At 38.3% G+C, this 20,576-nt stretch overlaps 1 protein-coding gene across 1 annotated transcript; it reads left to right on the top strand.

The window, feature by feature from the left end:
• Positions 1-6,195: 6,195 nt before the first annotated feature.
• LOC119773230 (D(1) dopamine receptor-like) lies at positions 6,196-19,924 on the top strand. Its single transcript, XM_038270129.1, has 2 exons — positions 6,196-6,621; positions 16,724-19,924. Exon 2 carries the CDS (start codon positions 16,823-16,825, stop codon positions 17,939-17,941), a length of 1,119 nt encoding a protein of 372 aa, XP_038126057.1. The 5' UTR covers positions 6,196-6,621; positions 16,724-16,822; the 3' UTR covers positions 17,942-19,924.
• The last annotated feature ends 652 nt before the right edge of the window (positions 19,925-20,576 follow it).

The raw sequence follows: 20,576 nt of genomic DNA, 5'->3' as shown, positions 1-20,576 counted from the left end.
GATGTGAACAAATAAGTAATAGCTGTATTAACCATACATGTAAAAACAGTTTTATGGGGCCTTAAAGGAATAGTACACCCAAAACATGATTAGCCTTCATTTTCTACTCACCCCCATGCTGAACAACACTCTGGAGTACTTTTTTGATATCTCAAATGCATCTGGAGATCTGGGAGGCTTCAGGAAATCCTATACACTACTGTTTATGCTCTAAATACATTCTAAACGACTTCGTTTCGAGTAAATTCTGGATGCTACCCACTCAGGACACTTGGAATACATTGGACGAGCAGTATGGAGGAATATTGAAACGTTTTTTGTGGACTTTTATGGACCTTTCTGCCTCGGGCGCCATAGACCTCCATTATTTGAATGTCAGCAGACAGCAAGAAGCCTCCCAGATCTCCAGATGCATTTGAGATATCAAAAAAGTACTCCAGAGTGTTTTTCAGCATGGGGGTGAGTAGAAAATGAAGGCTAATCATGTTTTGGGTGTACTATTCCTTTAAGCAACTGCCTAGTTTTGCCTAACGGTAAATCCGCCCCTGCCTTTTAGTATCTTTAAGCGTTGCAGTATGAAGGCTCTTCTTTAAAAATGTGTGATCGTTATCTTGAAGGCGATAATTAATGAGCAAGATACAGAAAAACCCTTTTTATTGTGGTTTCCAAATAAATAGTATTAAAAAACTTATTCAGCTATCGCATGTGCAATCCCCACCCACTGCTTGTGATGGTGATGCCCAGACCTCTTCATCATTTTACTCGGCGATTAGTGGCTGCAAATACTCATGGGCAACACTAACTGTGGCCTCAGAGCAGAGCTAAAAAAAAATGTGTGAGAACATGGTAAAGGACAGTTTCATCTCACACTGTGTTGACACTTTGACAGTAATTTCCTTTTTCTTACTAGACATGCTATATTTGCTGTAACTCACACAACACCTCGGCCCAGTCTAACTGCTGCTATTAGAGGGGTGTTTATGTGCCATTTTTATTGAGTATACTGAAATAAAAGCACATTTCCCTGGGGTCAAGCAGAATGATGGACTAAATCACCTGTTTTTGCAATGGACACTCTATGAGATAAAGTTTAAACAGCAGCTGCCTGTTGGAAAAAGTTAAAGAGGAAATTATGGTTTCTAAAAGTGTCGAAAGCAATGAATGAAACATATGTTTCATCAGAAGCGCAGCTTCAAAACCATCCAGACCACATCAATGGCTACTATATCATGACATTAACTAAATTCATTAAATTCATTCATGAAAATAAGGCACAATTACTTTTTTAATTTTTTTTAGGGAAAACAATCTGAAGTTGTTTGAAAGTTCACAGTTACTTTTGTTAAAAATGCAACAAATTTATCTCCATATGTCTTTCTGTGGAATTTAAAATCAGACCTGATGCCCTTGGCGATTTCTCATGGTGGTTTTTGGGTCTTTTCCAACCTTTCTCTTCTTATTTTTACAACTTCGGTGTTGGGGGGGTGGGGGCAAAATGCTAAAGAGATGTGAATTGCATATCACGCACCCTTAGAAGTTTTTCATGCTTTCCATTACTACCAGTGACATCACACTTCCTTCGTCTCACTTCTGTATATATAGCGTTAGGACAGATAACGATCATATCAAGGCGCACCCTTTATACATCAATAAGGAACAGAACCCCATCGCTGAAGAAGAATGATGAAATGTGCGTTTGTCGTGATCCTGTCCCTGGTCTGCTCCAGCCTTCAGCTAAACCGCAACCTTAACAATGAGATTATAGAGGGCCTGCGTAACCTCTCACCGATGGTCAGACTTGTAAGTATACTGGTGTATTATAGTTGTGTTTTATTTTATTCACTGCTTCACTGGAACGACTCTTCCTGAAGTATTTCAGATAATATAGATATTAACATGGTCATTTAAAAAAACATTTAATGTTCTTTCTTTCTCTCTACAGCCAAAGAACTGTTCTGTTCCAGGGCAATATATGAAAAAGCATCCTGTAAGTTTTACATATTTTCTGCACTTTTTGCATTTGTTTGCAAATATTTAAATTCACTGTTCTTTTTATTGTAAATGCTGGTGTTTTTTGTTATGTTTTTCATAAATCTATTTTATGCTTCCTTTATAGTCCCACTGTTTGGGTAACTTCACCTTTAAGCTCAGAGAAATCCTTAATAATGTGACACATGACAATAGGACTGAAGATCTGCTGGAAAAACTTGATGCCAACTTGAAATCTCTGGGAATGAATCAAGCGGTAAATGATCAAAAATCATTGTTTTAAGGAAATATTAAAAGCGCAAGATAAATGTTCTACTTGCTAAATTCTGTTCCCAAAGCTGAACCCTTCTTTTCTTCTTCTTCCCTTCCAGACTAACAGCAACTGCACAATGGAAAGGAAAAAAGAAAAAAAATCATCTTTTAATAACTACATTTGCTTTCTGCAAAAACTGAACAGCGGCAAATAGAAACGCTGCTCTGATTTAAACATTTGCTATTTATTAGTTATTTTCTCTGTCTATTTATTTATGTGAATTTTCACAATCTATTTATTTTAAATTTGTATTTATTTGAGTTTGCAGCTGATGAATATCTGTCATTAAATGCAAACATTTGTGATTTTAACGGAATATTTCAGTTCAATGATTATTTAATGCTGTTTTAAAATAAATGTTCACTTTTATCATATGCTTCTTTCTTTTTTTTTTTCTTCGATTTGGAAGGCACATTTTTTTATCCTTCCATACCTGTTCATACATTAATCTTTAGGCCTTTAGGTTTTTAATATTTGGGCTTTTGATTAATATTAAGCATTTTGTTCTTATCTTCAATGACAGCATGTTACAAATAGAATGGTATGGGTGGGACATCCTTAACCTTTTATAGGGCACTCTGTGAAATACTTTGAAAATCTAAATTTCAAGACAATAGTGTTATTGGGATCTAGAATAATACCTTATTACCTTTGTAACATTAAAAAAATAATAACAAGAAACACCAACTTGCCTAAATATATTAAGAAAAATAACAAAAGTGCTACTATAAGAAAGAAGTGAAAGAAACAAATTTTTTTGGTACAACATAACCTTAGAGGCATTAATACTGATACTTGCACTTAGATTTTTTAAGTTTATAAACCTAAATATAATTGTTAACTAGGCTTATTCGCTTTTTAACTTAACTTTTTAACTTTTCAATTAGCTTTTCACTTTTTTTCTTGACTTTTTTATCCCAACTTAATTTATAGTAGGTAATATATCATTCAATGCTCATCTAATTGGTCATATACCAAAATATGATGTACAGCCATGTAGCAGGATCTTTGCTGAATAATTGGATATAGATCTTGTGCTTCTAGACCTCACTGAGGGACGGGGGGGACTCCATTTGTAATAGGTTTGCAAGTGATCAAAAATGGTAACTTGCCCTATAAAGGATTAAAGTAACAATACTAACTTACAGTGACATTGTGTGCGGAAAGGCATGCACTAAGAGTGCCACCAAAAGTTGTGCACGAGAAACGGAGGAAGCAACCACCAGCCTGTGAACCTGCTTTGTGGCCTGAAATTAATCATCTGACCTCTACCCTCAATGTGTTCTTCTAAGCAAGAAAGTACACATGGAGCGAGCTAAGAGGATCAGCTCAAAGGAATAATGGCTTGCACAAAGCATAAACTGAACATTAAAAACACTAAAATGTAATGGTTAAACCTGTTACACAATATAAAAAAACAACTTGTTAAAAAATTGGAACATGATTTGCAGCTGGAACTAAACCCACTTGCACTCATAAAAATTTGCCATTTTCTGTAGGATTTACAAAGAATTTGCTCCAGATGTCAAACTTTTTGGAATAACAGACATGCATTTAGTTTCTATAAAAAATATGCACTCATTTGATTTATAAATGCATTGATTCTCTTACCTTTTCATCTTCTAAAATTTGCAGCCATGATGAGAAATGTTTATAAGACGCTTTCAGAAATGCTGCTACTTATGATACATCTTGTATGTGATGGTAACGTTTGATAAGAGGCTCATGGATCCACACCTTTTATTCAGTATGCGTACTGAAAAAGAATTGAAAGTAACAATGATCAACAGGTATCGAGTTTGAGTAGAGAAGCGTTATCTGTCTTCTTCATCAAAACACCTTCATCAAAAAACAAGCTGACTTGTTTATGTAACCTTACACTAAAAATCTGCAACTGTACATAACGGGTCCTCAGAATCACACAATAAAAGGGGAAAAAAACAAAAGAAGGAAGAAAGAAACATCTTACTTCTATCATTATTATTTCGGTTATTATTTAAATAATGACCCAGTTTGTGGAGTAAATGCATCAGCGGCCAGCTGACACATTCTCTGCTGTGGATCTCTACAGATGCTCCATTGAACAAGGACCTTTTGACAATTTTTTTGATAAACTCTCTTTACTTTATCTCTTTATCTGGACTGTTACAGTAGACTAGATGCACAGCCATTTGTGTTTTAGTTTTCAGTGGGGCCATATTTTTATTTCTAAGATTATCTCATATAATGCAAAGCGTCACACTATATTGGAACTTTTAAAGCACTAGTTAGATGTGAACTTAAGGTCTCCTTCTATTGCACTACCTTCATTAATTCAATTCAATTCAGTTAATTTCTATAGCGCCAATTAACAACACGTCATGTCAAGGCATTTTACAGTTCAACCAGATCATCCAGTCACATTGATTCAAAGTTTTCTATCTAAGGAAAACCAGTTGATTGCATTGACTGATTGACTCAAAGGCAATCCGTCACACTAAGCATGCTTGCAGCGACAGTGGAGAGGAAAAACTCCCTTTTAAAAGGAAGAAACCTCCAGGAGAACCAGGCTCAGTGTGAGCGGCCATCTGCTGAGGCCGACTGGGGTTCAAGGAGACAGAAGCAGAGATACAAAAGGAAACTGTAAAAGGTAGCTCCGTCCAGGAAACACACAACCAGGCAGACGAGCTCCAAGCCAGCTCCCATGACAGAGGATGAAGATTATGATTAAGAATGTCTTATTATTCAGTCAGACAATTCTTGAATCTGTCCTTTAATAGGTTGTGTCCCAATAAATAAATAAAGATGTAAACAGTTTTAGTTCATAAAAAAGGCCGCTCCCAGACTCAGTTATCGCTACGAAAATGATTTTTTTCATTTTTTTACTGATTAAAGCTAAATTCATTAAATCAATGTGAACGTATTAGTTTTTGGTATAGATAATGATCTATTGATTATTCCTTGCTGACCGGACTTTTACTTTAAGTAATTACTCTAAAGCTTCTTGTTGTAAAAAGGAGAATATGTGAAAAAGTTCAAGACATAAGAATGACTTTTCAAGGCATTGTATGTCCAGTAAAGAGATGACTATAGAGAGCATGCCAGTGTGGTGTGAAAGCAGGAACCTTTGAACACGGAAAAACAGCGGCGCTCTAAAATATAGGCCAGCACTGCATTTCAACTCAGAGACCTTCCCGCTCTCAGCCCCACCTCATCGGCTGTGTTTTTCATGTCCCTGCAGCCAGGCAGCACTCAGAAAACAGTCCCAGTAAATTACCGTGACGGTCCAAAGGGACAAACTCCTGCACAGAGACACAGAAGGAAGTGCTTTTAAAACGACAGCACTACTCAAACCACCAATACACAGATGAATTGCTAAATATTTGTTTCTTAATCAGCTTGGAGTCATTTCCATTAAAGCTTATTAATGAGAGGAAAATGTTAGCCGTGTTGCACAATCAGCCATGTGTCAGTGCCCATTGAACAGACGGTATATTTGTGGAGGAAATGGGTTAATGCTGTTCCACTTCTTCCTGTCAGATATACTCACGTCAGTACAAGGTGACGGCTGACATGTCATGACGGGTTTTTGCATCCCTTTGCATCTTTCATGCAGAGCGCCAGGGACTGCGATGCTGCATGAGAGTCAGCACTCTGAACATGATTACATCTTACGGTTGGAGTATTACTGTCAGAATTTTTTTTCTTCTTCTTTACAGGGTCTGAATGATTCATCACTCAGATGACCTCTGTACATATCAAGTCTGGCAATAAACCTGTCTGGCTTAAATTGTGACTGAAAAGGCGCTGTTGTGTAATTGTTAGCTTCCCCCATTGGGTGGCGGTAGAGAGCCTGGTTGCACCTAAGGCTTGACCCTTGTCCTGATTTGTCTTTGTTCCATTAAACTCCAGCAAAACGCTCCCAAACCGGGTCAGTTGACAAGAAAAGCCCATCTGTTGGATTAATTATGATGTCCTTTAAAATCAGGACTCATGAGGAATTACCTGGCAGGGTGCTCAGATAAATACCATCATCACAGGCTTTACGCCAGCTTCAACGCAGCGCTTTCTCCTGAATGGGGAGAGCATCATGTGAAACTTGAGGCGTCTGGCATCAGGATTTGTGCGCGGACGCGGCACGCACTGTGGCTGCAGCAGGACGCAGCGAGATGGACGTTTCATTCCTGTGGTGTCTGTCTCTGTGTTTGCGTGTTGGATCCACACAGAGTGACGCGTGCATGGGGGACATCATCCAGGACATTATTGGGTCTGTGTTGGTGAGATATGGAGACCGGGCGCGCTCTGGATGCATCCTGCGCTGTGAAGTTTGCGTGGAAGCGGTGAGACATCTGTTTTTATAGGTCATGTCAAGCCCTAGCATCTGTGTGAAGTGAGTGGCAAGTGAAAACGGATCAAAGCGAGAGGGGGGGTGTTATTCTTTATTAGAGGCATGTTTGAATAATCTGTCCTTGGAAAAGAGTCTATTTAAATCAAAGAGATTAGAGAACCAAATAGAGAATTGAGCGTTTTAAATATTTTTGCGCCTAAGAAATAAAGAAAAAAATCCAACATTCTTTGTTTTTTGGGGCTTGTTTGATTAAATTATTCATTTTTTTGTAAAACTGTTTGCAGGATAAACATAGATCAATTTTCCTAGAGGACTATAGAATGGCAGCTATTAATGCTGGGAAGATGCATGGGCTAAAAGGGTCAATGTCAGACCTTGTTAAGCTTAAATAATTCATACTGCGAATTCAGATTTTCATGTTTTTATTTAACCAGAAACTTTATTTCTGATCAGATAAAATAGAGGATAGACATTAGGTTGACTGTTGTTTTGCAGCTTCATTTATAATTTGGTGCATTTATATCTGTACCAATAAAAAGAAAACAATGCAGTGTCCATCTTAAACAAATGATAAAAACATCAAAGGAGCATCAGATCAAAGAAGTTTTAAACGTTTCTCTACATTGCAAATAAAATGTCTTATTGGAAGCTCTACATACTCTTTTTCAATAAATAATAAACATATGAACTGTTAATTTAAATAATGGTCTTTACTGGCATTAGACTTAGATTTATTTTGTCATTTTTTACACACGAATGTAAACAAAAATAAATTTTATATTAAACAGCTCTAGACAAGTGCAGTCTTGAAAACAGTATTAAAATACAGGTGCTGGTCATAAAATTAGAATATCATGAAAAAGTAGATTGATTTCAGTAATTCCATTTAAAAAGTGAAACTTGTATATTATATTCATACATTACATACAAACTCATATATTTCAGATGTTTATTTTGTTTAATTTTGATGATTACAAATGACAACAAATGAAAATCTCAAATTCATCATATCAGAAAATTAGAATATTACTGAAGACCAATAAAAATAAAGGATTTATAGAAATGTTGGCCAACTGAAAAGTATGAACATGAAAAGTATGAGCATGTACAGCACTCAGTATTTAGTTGGGCCTCCTTTGGCCTGTATTACTGCAGCAATGCGGCGTGGCATGGAGTCGATCAGTCTGTGGCACTGCTCAGGTGTTATGATAGCCCAGGTTGCTCTAATAGTGGCTTTTAGCTCTTCTGAATTGTTGGGTCTGGTGTATTGCATCTTCTTCTTCACAATACCCCATAGATTTTCTATGGGGTTAAGGTCAGGAGAGTTTGCTGGCCAATTAAGAACAGGGATACCATGGTCCTTCAACCAGGTACTGGTAGCTTTGGCACTGTGTGCAGGTGCCAAGTCCTGTTGGAAAATGAAATCTGCATCTCCAAAAAGTTGGTCAGCTGCAGGAAGCATGAAGTGCTCTAAAACTTCCTGGTATGTGGCTGCGTTGACCCTGGACCTCAGAAAACACAATGGACCAACACCAGCAGATGACATGGCACCCCAAACCATCACTGACTGTGGAAACTTTACACTGGACTTCAAGCAACGTGGATGAAGTGCCTCTCTTCTTTTCCTCCAGACTCTGGGACCTTGATTTCCAAAGGAAATGCAAAATTTACTTTCATCAGAGAACATGACTTTGGACCACTCACCAGCAGTCCAGTCCTGTTTCTCTTTAGCCCAGGCAAGACGCTTCTGACGCTGTCTGTGGTTCAAGAGTGGCTTGACACAAGGAATGCGACAGCAGAAACCCATGTCTTTCATACGTCTGTGTGTGGTGGTTCTTGAAGCACTCACTCCAGCTGCAGTCCACTCTTTGTGAATCTCCCCCACATTTTTGAAGGGTTTTTGTTTCACAATCCTCTCCAGGGTGCGGTTATCTCTCTTGCTTGTACACTTTTTTCGACCACATCTTTTCCTTCCCTTCGCCTCTCTATTAATGTGCTTGGACACTGAGCTCTGTGAACAGCCAGCCTCTTTAGCGATGACCTTTTGTGTCTTGCCCTCCTTGTGCAAGGTGTCGATGGTCGTCTTTTGGACAACTGTCAAGTCAGCAGTCTTCCCCATGATTGTGTAGCCTATAGAACTAGACTGAAAGACCATTTAAAGGCTTTTGCAGGTGGTTTGAGTTAATTAGCTGATTAGAGTGTGGCACCAGGGGCCATCAATTTTGAACCTTTTCACAATATTCTAATTTTCTGATATGATGAATTTGAGATTTTCATTTGTTGTCATTTGTAATCATCAAAATTAAACAAAATAAACATCTGAAATATATGAGTTTGTATGTAATGTATGAATATAATATACAAGTTTCACTTTTTAAATGGAATTACTGAAATCAATCTACTTTTTCATGATAGTCTAATTTTATGACCAGCACCTGTACATAAAAATAATAATAATATAAACATATGACTGTATATTTACAGTTCTAACTTACATTTTTTTAAATAAATAAAATAACCCATTTTACACAACATTCAGCAGGCTAATGGCAGTGGTGAAGAAATTGTTATGGAATCTGCTGGACCTGCATCCAATGCTTCAGTCTCAGCAGTCTTCAGCAGGAAAAAAGGTCCAAGGGGTGTAAAGTCTACCAAAAATCTAAGTTTGAATTTTTTCTTAGCAAAAATTGTGAAAAAAATTTTTTATTTAGATTTTCCTCTGATTTAACCATAACTTTATACAAGCTTGGCTTCGTTATTCATTTAGATGATTTTGAAAGCTCGTTTGTCTCAATTCTGGCCCATGAGGTCCTCTCCTAGCCTCGTGAGACCATCCTGATCTCGCGAGCTTTCAAGGTTTCACTCGCAGATCAGTCTGGAGACTCTCCGTTAAAGAAAATTTTGAGCCGTTCACCAAACGAACGTCCAATCAGCGTTGGCTTTGAGGTGGGTTGAGGTGTGACGCAACGAGAAGCGCGACAGTTCAGTCTAAAGAACATGGCGGCTTCAGCCGATGAAACTAGCGTTAGCGTGGCTATCGAGCAAGTTTTATCGCAATTACAGAGTATTTCTTCACTGAAAGAAGAGCAAAACACTGCTCTGGAGGCTTTTCTCAGAGGAAAAGATGTTTTTGCTCTTCTCCCGACTGGTTTCGGCAAGAGTTTGATCTATCAATTGGCTTGTCTCTGGCTTGTGGTTGTGTTTTCGTCGTCGCTCTGTTAGTACTTCATATGCTTCGTTGATCTGATTGGTTTATTTGGCCCGTCTATCACCAACATAGGCAAATCAGCTAACCAGTATTTTCGCCCCTTCCCAAAATTACTTCAACGGAAGGTTTCCAGATGGATATGCAGAGCAAATCAGGTCAGGTTAGTCCTCTCCAGCATGCAGTTCTCCAAAATCCTGCAAATTACCTTATTTTATAACTTAGGCATGTTGAAGCAGAAACACATCTCAAAGGAGCTGGACACCTGACCTCGATGGCTGGAACTGAGTAACTCTGAGCTCAATCTGAATACCTCAAATTGGTAAAGGCACTAAGAAAGTGCGTTCATGATCAGTGCTATTTCAACTGTGCTAGTGGGAGCTAAAACCAGGAAGCAGGATCCTTCCCAGCACCAAAGAAGTTAGCATAGGAGCCTCCTGACATCGTAGGAGCTATGTGGTTCCCCACAATCCTTTGTTTGAGATATAGACATATCCGACCTTTTGGAGTTTAACAAAAATAACTGTGTGGGATATGAATTTGACCTCACCTTCTTATGTTTTGGTTTTGTAGTTCTTTTCTGGAAGGCTGTAGTCCCAAATTGGTCAGTGTAATTCATGTGTCTGGATTCAGGAAAAGGATTCTGGTTTAAAAGAACAGAAAGTAGGAGCAACAGATCAAGCCATATTGTTGCAGGAATTTACTGTTGCATACTTGAAAATGCTTATTTCTTGGTTCTCCCTTTATATTTCTCTTCCCTTTCATGTGATGGCAAACTCACGGCGGAGGTTTGAAATTTAATGTTTTACTCTCGTTAGATATAACAAGACCAAAATCGGAATTATATTGCAGATTCAATTAACTCTCCAGTCTTAATTGGCATTAAGATGATTTCTGTCACAGTTTTCAAGCTTTTTGCATTCTTCACTTTGTTGGTTAGTTATATTTTGGTGGACTCCAATATTTTGGGAGATGAAAGCCCTTTTTGCCATTACTCCAAACCTTAGCGCCAAATTATGAACTATATCAAGCTAGTATTGTGTCTAGACCACTCTGTGCTTATACTGGTGAGAACAGCCAAAACTCCATAGGTCCTAAATGGGTGTTAAAGAAATCAGTTTAAATTCAATGTTACACATAGAACACATGTTTATTTTATCTTATTTTAGACAAATACATTTTTGCCTCAATCCTAAACAATTTTTTTCTCATTTCCCCTCACAAAATGTCACGTTTAATAAGATATTTTGCAACCATGACAGTTTTGAATCTTCTTAGTAAGTTCTTGACAAGGTTTAGAGGTGTGTTTAACTTTAACCATTCTTCTAGTAGTGCATTTTCACCTCAGACATTGAAGTTGGGAGAGATGATGTGGTTCACAATATTTGCTGCAATTCACCCCAAAGGTAATTTCTTTAACTGAGGCCAGGGCCATGTGCAGCAGTCAGGTTATTCCTTTAAACACAATCATCCATGTCTCTTTTGGCCTTGTGCATTGGTGTGCAGGTGTGTTGAAAATTCCAAATTATTCCTAAAAAGCTGGGAGCATGAAAAATAGACAATCTTTGGAAATGCAGATAGATGATAGAGCTTGAATACTGCTTGCGGATATGGGACTACAGCCTTCCAAAAATGAACTACATAGAAACCCCACAATAAAAACCAAAACCTATGTGGGTGTGTCATTTGCATGTGTCACAAACAGTACTTGTAAAGCATAATGTATTTTTGTTCATCTTTATTGAGTGGTTTAAGCTTATACATCTTGGTACACAAGGGTTGTGGGATTCCTTATATATCCTAAGCACTATATTGGAACGTCAGGAAGCCCCTATGCTAAATGAGCTATGAAAGGAAGCATCCTGGCTCTTTTCTTATCTGGACAGCATTTATCCTTAGCTAAAGAGTTTTTAAAACCAAAGTCCTCCATTGCCGTACTGATTAAGCCGGACATACACTGAATGATTTTTTCAATCGTTGCACGCAGCTATAGCTCACACTGTACGACGAAACAGCAGGGTTTCGCGTAACGCTCTGATGCAATCTACCTGCTCACACTGTACGTCTAAAAAGCACGTGGGACTCAGCTCTGCAGTGAGATGGTGCTACTCGGACTCGTCTATCCGGAAGCCAAAGGAGTAGAAGAGGAATATGAAGCTCGCTAGAGTGAAATGCGCTGCTTTAGCGATTTGTGCAATCCTGTGCTGAAAGCCTAAAAAGAAAAGGCGACAACGTATTTGGAAAAACATGTGGCTGTGCAAACATGGCTGCTACAGTATGTCAGTTTTACAGAAAGAACTTCATTTCACTCACATCCTACCATGCTTCTGTATTTTTATCTGAGAGGAAGATGAAGAATCCTTTTTTGTGCACTGAGCGATTTGCCCACGACCACTTTATGATGGCTGACTGAATTTTAAACATGTTTGATTTTCTCCCGACCTTACGATTCCTGATCGGGAGGTGGTCGTGAGAGGCTGATCACACCTCGTTACCCCCTGTACACTACATGACTCAAGATCAGGCTGAAAGTCGGCCTGATCGAAAAATTCTTGCACAACTGCAGAATCGTCCCAAAAAGGGCAAAAAAATCATTCAGTGTACTCCCGGCTTTAGGGCTAGCCTCGTGAGATCAGGATGGTCTCACGAGCTTTCAAGATTTCACTCGCTAATCAGTCTGGAGACTCTCCGTTGAAGAAAATTTGGAGCCGTTCACCAAACGAACGTCCAATCAGCGTTGGCTTTGAGGCGGGTTGAGGTGCGACGCAACGAGAAGCACGACAGTTCAGTCTAAAGAACATGGTGGCTTCAGCTAACTAGCGTTAGCGTGGCTATCGAGCAAGTTTTATCGGAATTACAGAGTATTACTTCACTGAAAGAAGAGCAAAACACTGCTCTGGAGGCTTTTCCCAGAGGAAAAGATGTTTTTGCTCTTCTCCCGACTGGTTTCGGCAAGAGTAGCCTGGCTTGTGGTTGTGTTTTCGTCGTCGCTCTGTTAGTACGTCATATGCTTGGTTGATCTGATTGGTTTATTTGGCCCGTCTATCACCAACATAGGCCAATCAGCTAACCAGTATTTTCGCCCCTTCCCAAAATTACTGCAACGGAAGGTTTCCAGATGGATATGTGGAGCAAATCCAGCAAATCCATCTGGCGGAATCAGGTTACTTTAGGCTGCAACTAAGACTTATTGTGTTAATCAATGAATCTGTCGATTATTTTTATTTATTTATTGAGCAATAAGCAGATTGCAGATGGTTGCTTAAAGAAGATTATTTTCAGAATTTAGACCAGGGGAACCTAAAACTTTTCCACTTTAGGAGTTCTGGTTAGATCATGTTGACGTACAAAAATGTTTTCATCTTAAATTCAAAATATTATATATATTTTTTTTACAATTTTCATGTAATTACTGCTCTAAGTGGAGCGCATTGCTATCTAAAGACATTTTTTAGAGCCTCTGTACTCCAGTTAAGGATTAATCCATTATTTAATGAGTTAACCATTTCAATAACCGATTAATCACTATAAATCCGAGCTCAAATACTGGTAATACGCTTAAATGCAGCAACAAATAATTCAATAAATCTATGCGTTTTTCTTGAGGAATCTGAAGATCTCAAGAGGTCAGCAGGTTGGTAGCGATGGCCTCTGCAAAAAATCTCCACAGCTTCCCATGTTTGTGATTCTATGTGGCCTTTCCGTTTCTGGTTGACTCGCTATCATTTCCAACCATTTTCACTTTGTTTAGATAACAGAAACAGGGAAGGAATTTTCCCAACTGGATAGCACAGATGCTCTGGTACCACAGTTGAATTCACTGAGCTCCTCAGGGAGATGGTTCTTCATAAATGTTTGTTGAAGCAGTATGCATGACTAGGTGCTTAATTTATACACATGTGGCGATGGAATTGGGGCACCGCATTCAGTTATTTAAAGGGATGAAACAGCACAGACAATATATATACTGTATATATATAGGTATTTACCTATGGGACAATTCTGTGTGAGCTACAATTTTTAGCTCACTTCCCACCCATATTGACCTTTTATGTAAATGTTAACACATTCTGTGGCTTAAATCAATTATTCTATAAAGAATTTTCAAATAAATCCACTATAATTTCCTAACTGGTGTAGTCATTGAAAATGTAATGTGCCAAAATAAACGTTATACCATCTTTTTTTTATTGTCCAAATAGCATTTGTCTGCCCCTGATTTAGATAACATGTTCTCCACCTTAAGAGCAACTTAACTTGGAACTTCAGTTAATAAATGAAAGATGGACAAATACAGTGGCTGACTACGGAAGCCCAGAGCGGTCGTGTCCCTCTGATTCTTTGTCACGGTGGTTTTCTCGAGAAAAGAAGTACATTTTTTCATTATCTAAGGATTATGAAAGCCATTTTCTTGTGGTAACAAGATGACTGGTGTGTGTTAAAACTGATTACATCCTTCAATACCACAACAGCGGGAGATTATTTAAACGTATAAGTCATGGCAGCCTATGTGTAATTCTGTAAATAATCCCGTGTTTAACTTTTAGGTAACAAGACGACGTTGTGTGTTTGATGATTTGCTTCCACTTGTGATTCATAAGCAATTTGACCAATGCTGTTTTCTGAACAGCCCCAGTGTTACGCCTGTGACAGGTATAATATGCATTCACGGCATTAATGCAACCGATTAAAAAACAGTCAGATATGTTTCTACTGTATTTCATGCAATCCAATCATTCACCACCACCTAACAATAAGTAAAAAGAAAAAGGAAACTAAAATGATTATTTTCGCACACGTGGTACCGCGACTGCAGAACTCCGGCCACGCAGGCATGGATGGACTGGGAATCCAGGGCTGTTGGGCAGCTTCATTCATTACTTATACAAGTTAATCATCTCGTTACCTCAAGAAATCAATAACTGTTTTCTCGTGATATAAACTTAGATTAAAAAAATGAATGGTTTAAATGTGATAATGAGGTTATGTCATCATCTTGAGAAGATAAAGGGAAAAAAAAAAAAAAAGTTGACTCCACCCGCTCTCGGCTCGCATAGCTGGCTAATAATTTTGGCTGATATTAGCGATTTTTCTCTTGTATATTGGCCGATATATGCATGCTTAGGCTGATTCATTAGTGATTCCAAAATGGTGGGGTGTGCCCCCTAGGGATGGCCTAGTGCAACTGTATTTATTTATTTATTTTAGTAATTATAAAGCAGTAATTAAAAAACAGTAATTGCAGTTTTTTTATTTATTAATTGATAGGAATATTACAAATCTGTTAGACAGTAGAATAAACAGGGTAACCTAAAAGTTTAGTGATTTATAGTAGATTGTTTTTTTTTCTATTCCAATATTTAATTTTCTACTGTTGACTTTTCTCTCTTCAACTGTTAAAAAATGTTTGAGCAGGGTTAGAGATTGAGAGGACACAGAAAAGTTCTTGTAAACATAAGAGGGAAGCCAGCGAGAGTTTTGTGTGCGTTAAGCAGCCATGCCTTTAGATTATGTGAAGTGATTGCATTTCTGTTTCCTTCATTTACTATCCATTGCTAATGTTTTGTTTGATTTGTCAATAAATGGCTCTTTTTGTTTCAAAATTACACAATATTATCATTGTGTAATTTTGCAGATGAAGGAAGAGAAATTGGCACAAAAATATTTGCACCAGCCTTGTAAGACAATCTCTAAAATATAAGCTTAAGAAATTGTCCGCATGATATCAGGAAATTGAAAAGCGATATTTTTAATCCCATTACTCTCTGTTTTGGACATTACTTGGCATCTTCCGCAGTGGGACCCCATCAAAATAATGCCTTATTGGATTGTAAAGAATGTATTCATGACAGCTGGAAATAATGACCAACAAATACTGAGTTCTAAGCAGTTAAAGAAATAGTTAAAGCATACGCTGATATCCAGATAACAGATTATGCAGCTTCTACTTAGCCTCGTGAGACCATCCTGATCTCGCGAGCTTTCAAGGTTTCACTCGCAGATCAGTCCGGAGACTCTCCGTTAAAGAAAATTTGGAGCCGTTCACCAAATGAACGTCCAATCAGCGTTGGCTTTGAGGCAGGTTGAGGTGTGACGCAATGAGAAGCGCGACAGTTCAGTCTAAAGAACATGGCGGCCTTAGCCGATGAAACTAGCATTAGCGTGGCTATCGAGCAAGTTTTATCGGAATTACAGAGTATTTCTTCACTGAAAGAAGAGCAAAACACTGCTCTGGAGGCTTTTCTCAGAGGAAAAGATGTTTTTGCTCTTCTTCCAACTGGTTTTGGCAAGAGTAGCCTGGCTTGTGGTTGTGTTTTCGTCGTCGCCCTGTTAGTACGTCATATGCTTCGTGGATCTAATTGGTTTATTTGGCCCGTCTATCACCAACATAGGCCAATCAGCTAACCAGTATTTTCGCCCCTTCCCAAAATGACTTAAACGGAAGGTTTCCAGATGGATATGTGGAGCAAATCCATCTGGCGGAGTCAGGTTAGCTTCTACTTAGATTTATTGGTATTATTACTACCTATATGTTAGTTTCTCTATATACTTTAATACTGGTGCACACACATGAGTATCCACATTGCTAGTCTGAAAAATGGCAGGAGTTTCTTTTAAAACATTTCTTTTGCCTTTTTTAAATGCAATATCATAGGGTCTGCATGCAGATTAATTCTTTGAGATATAATTAATTTGGAATTTTCTACCAGGCACCATGTTCCAGTCTGGGGTATCTAAAAACACAACTGTTAAGAGTTGTCTAATTTACTGGGCCAGAGGCTAAAAGTCTGTACCAGACCACTATTGCCTTAAATGCAGTAAGGCAGAGTCTCATCTTTCATATCGTAGCACATTGACAAAGATTTGTTCTCTTTTCTTTTGTTTGCAGGATCAACAGAAAACCTGTATTTCTTTTCCCAGAGGAGATGTGGCAGGACCTTTCAGTATGACATAAACTAAAATCCCCCCATCCTACACGTCTTCAGGGATGGATCTCATGAACCTCACCACTGTCATCGACAATGGCTTCTTAGATGAGATGCCATCGCGCCGTGTGCTGACCGGCTGCTTCCTCTCGCTGCTCATCCTCACCACGCTGCTCGGAAACACGCTGGTTTGTGCAGCCGTCACCAAGTTCCGTCACCTCCGCTCCAAAGTCACCAACTTCTTTGTGATCTCATTGGCTGTGAGCGACCTCTTGGTTGCCATCTTGGTGATGCCCTGGAAGGCTGTAACGGAGATCGTGGGCTTCTGGCCATTCGGGTCCTTCTGTGACACCTGGGTGGCTTTTGACATCATGTGCTCAACAGCATCCATTTTGAACCTTTGTGTTATAAGCTTAGACCGCTACTGGGCCATCTCCAGCCCCTTTCGCTACGAGAGGAAGATGACACCCAGAGTGGCCTATGTTATGATCAGTGTGGCCTGGACATTGTCTGTTCTGATTTCTTTTATCCCTGTGCAGCTCAACTGGCACAAAGCCCAGAGTAAACCTTACAAGCCGCTCACTGAGTCATTAGTGCCGTTGGGATCAAACACTACATCTCTCCACACATCTGAAAATTGTGACTCCAGCCTGAATAGGACCTACGCTATCTCCACCTCTCTCATAAGCTTCTATATCCCTGTTGTCATAATGGTTGCCACATACACACAAATTTATCGCATTGCTCACAGACAAATCAGAAGGATCTCCGCCCTGGAGCGTGCCGCAGAGAGTGCCAAGAACAGACACAACAGTTTGGGCCGAGGCTCCAGCATCGCAGAGTCCGAAAGCTCTTTCAAAATGACATTCAAAAGGGAGACAAAGGTGCTGAAGACGCTGTCTGTGATAATGGGGGTGTTTGTGTGCTGCTGGCTGCCATTTTTCATTCTGAACTGCATGGTGCCCTTCTGCGAGCAGTCGAGCGGAGGAGAGGCCTTCACTTGCATAAGCCCCACCACCTTTGACGTGTTTGTGTGGTTCGGTTGGGCGAACTCTTCCCTCAACCCCATCATCTATGCCTTCAATGCCGATTTCCGCAAGGCCTTTTCCATCCTGCTGGGCTGCCACAGACTGCATCCAGGAGGCCACAACGTAGAGACGGCCAGTCTAAACAAGAAGTGACTCATGACTCTCCCAGCACTGACTCATCCCTTTATTCCAGGAGTCCAGGAGTTTAATGTGCATCCGGTCTGGCTGAGAAGAGGACGTCGCTGTCTGTGGTTCTGAGTGGGACTGGATGGTACTGTGACACTACGTGTGCACACGTTTGCATTGCTTGAATGTGACCCTGCTGTGTTTTCTGTCACTGTTACACAACCTTCAGAATTGAGAATAATATCTGAAAGCAGAGTGGATTTGGGATTGAGATTAAGATGTTGCTAGTTGGGCCAGTAGTCTGAGTATGTACCGGTACTGACATGGTTCCAGGATGGATAATCCATAGAACTGGGCAGCCTGCACTGCTGTCCTCCTTATCGTCCCACTCTGCTGCACACAGTGTCAAGGCACTCTCAGCTGAATACAGTGCAACTGCTGCACAATTCATGCACTTTACAAAATTACACGACAGCTCACAAATCTACTGTCGCACATGAGATTGGAAATTCTCTGCAAGGACCAAGGTAATGCATCTAACCAAATCATGCCGGGTGTAAGCGTGGGAACACAACACATCCACAAGTGGCTTAATATTTAGGACAGAATGCAAAACAGACTAGATGAAATGATTTATGTTTTATTTGACAGCTCTCTAAAGGGAACGCTGCTTTCTGATTTTATTTTAAAGGTAACATGTTGGTGTGACCATTTACTAAGCTAGTGGGATTTTCCTTTAGCTCTGCCTTTTCTTGGATTAGTATAGATAAAGTTCATATTAAAGTACTTTAGCTTGAAACTGCACCATGAAATTGTCAGAGGACTGCAATCAGACAATTTTAATAAACTGTTTTTTATCAGTGAACATAAAAAAGCCACACTTCCAAAGACACTGAAACTGGAAACTATTACTGCCGGAGAAAGACTTAAAATCATTTTTTTCTGTTAGTAAGGTGCTTAAACTAAAGAAAATTGGAAAACAAATGTTTCCTCTATTGGAAACATATCCGTGTTTTACTTAGGCTATAAGAGAGTCCAAATGTTAACAAAAATAGTCACTTAGATAACTATTTTTGTTTTAAATTTTTTCTCTTGTCCTAATTTTGAATTAACATTCAAGACCTGATGGTTATAAAGACCCTGAAATTGGGATCAGAAATGTATCATAAAATTATTTTTGTTAAATTTACTCTTAGTTTGATTTATTTTGGAGCTCACATAACAACAAAACTCAACAAAAGCTTTAACAACACCAGTTATTTCAAGGTCTGTCCTGCTGGGTTAAAATCCCTTAACTATTTTAGAGTATTAATAAAAAAAAAAAAAAATCAGTTCTTAAAAATATCATGTTTTTTACGCCATAAAATTATTCTATGCTTCTTGGTTGGGATAGTTGATTTAAATACATTAGGAACTTAACCTACAGCTTTAAAGTAAAAAATAAACCAGAATATATGCTGTTGTTTGATCAATTTAGGGAACTTCTAGAATAGTTTTTACTTTAGATTTTTTTTTCATTTTCCTAGTTGATAACTAGTGTGACCTATTTAAGGGATTAGTCTGACCACTGATGGGATGAGTGATGCATCCGTGATTTCATGAGAATTAATGGACATTGATTAGTATAGATTATGAGTTATTAAATAATAAAGATTGTAAACCAATCCTGAGATTTTAAGAAACAAACGAGTGAAAGGACTTGATGAATAAGTGGAAGGATTCTTGCTAAATAGCTGAAAGTTTAGAGAAACATGTGCTTTATTAAAATACATTAAATACTTTCAAACCGGAAACATCATGGAAAAATATTTACTTACATAAATATTAAATATGGGTAAGCCATGTAAGTGGGAGGATTTCACTGGCACTCATTGTTATGATTGTAATTGCAGATTGGAGCTTAACCATTATACATTCTGTTTAACATTAATGACTTTTTAAAAACAACAATTAAGTATACGGTTTTGATTTTATTACACAGCTTTCTTTCTGCACTGCAAAAACAATATGGAAAAAATAAGTCAAAATTTCTTAAATTAAGTGTATTCACCCTTAATTTGAGTATGTAAAAGAGGTAGTTTGCCAATGGAATGAGTATTTTTACTCTTAAAATAAGATAATTGGATAAAATGCACTTGAAATAAGACAATGCAATTGTGTTTTCTTATTTTAAGTGTGAATTGTCGTGTTCCATTGGCAAAATGTCTCTTTTACCTCCTCAATTCAAGAACAAATGCACTTATTATAAGAAACAAATGACTTATCTAGATTTAGATTTTTTGCAGTGTGGCAGTCAAAACTATACATACAGTTTATATAAATGCGCTAAAGTTTGTGAGTCAGAAGTTATGAAATGCTCTAGAATGTATATTTCTATAATATTGGCCCATCAACTCAAAAGAGAACTATATATTTATCGGAGCTTGGGAAGTTGTTGTGGAATATTTTCAAATACATTTTAATTTCAAGATCAGTATTAAAAATAAAATATAGGGTGACAACAAATTTTAAGAAAATTTCCTCATTTCTGCCACCACTTTTTCCTAAAATAGATCAGACGTTGTACATTTTTTAGGAGAAAGGACATTGTTTAGGATGCTCAGGACCTTATGAAAAACTGAATGATGTTGTGAAACAAGTCTCACTCTCTACAATTAAGTAA

This window comes from Cyprinodon tularosa, unplaced genomic scaffold, assembly GCF_016077235.1.
Source record: "Cyprinodon tularosa strain WSP-4 unplaced genomic scaffold, ASM1607723v1 ctg751, whole genome shotgun sequence".
Lineage (NCBI taxonomy): Eukaryota > Metazoa > Chordata > Actinopteri > Cyprinodontiformes > Cyprinodontidae > Cyprinodon > Cyprinodon tularosa.
This window is presented reverse-complemented; position numbering and strand designations above follow the sequence as displayed.

Excerpts from the sequence above, each read along its gene's own strand:
- LOC119773230 (XM_038270129.1), top strand. The coding sequence starts at position 16,823 with ATGGATCTCATGAACCTCACCACTGTCATCGACAATGGCTTCTTAGAT.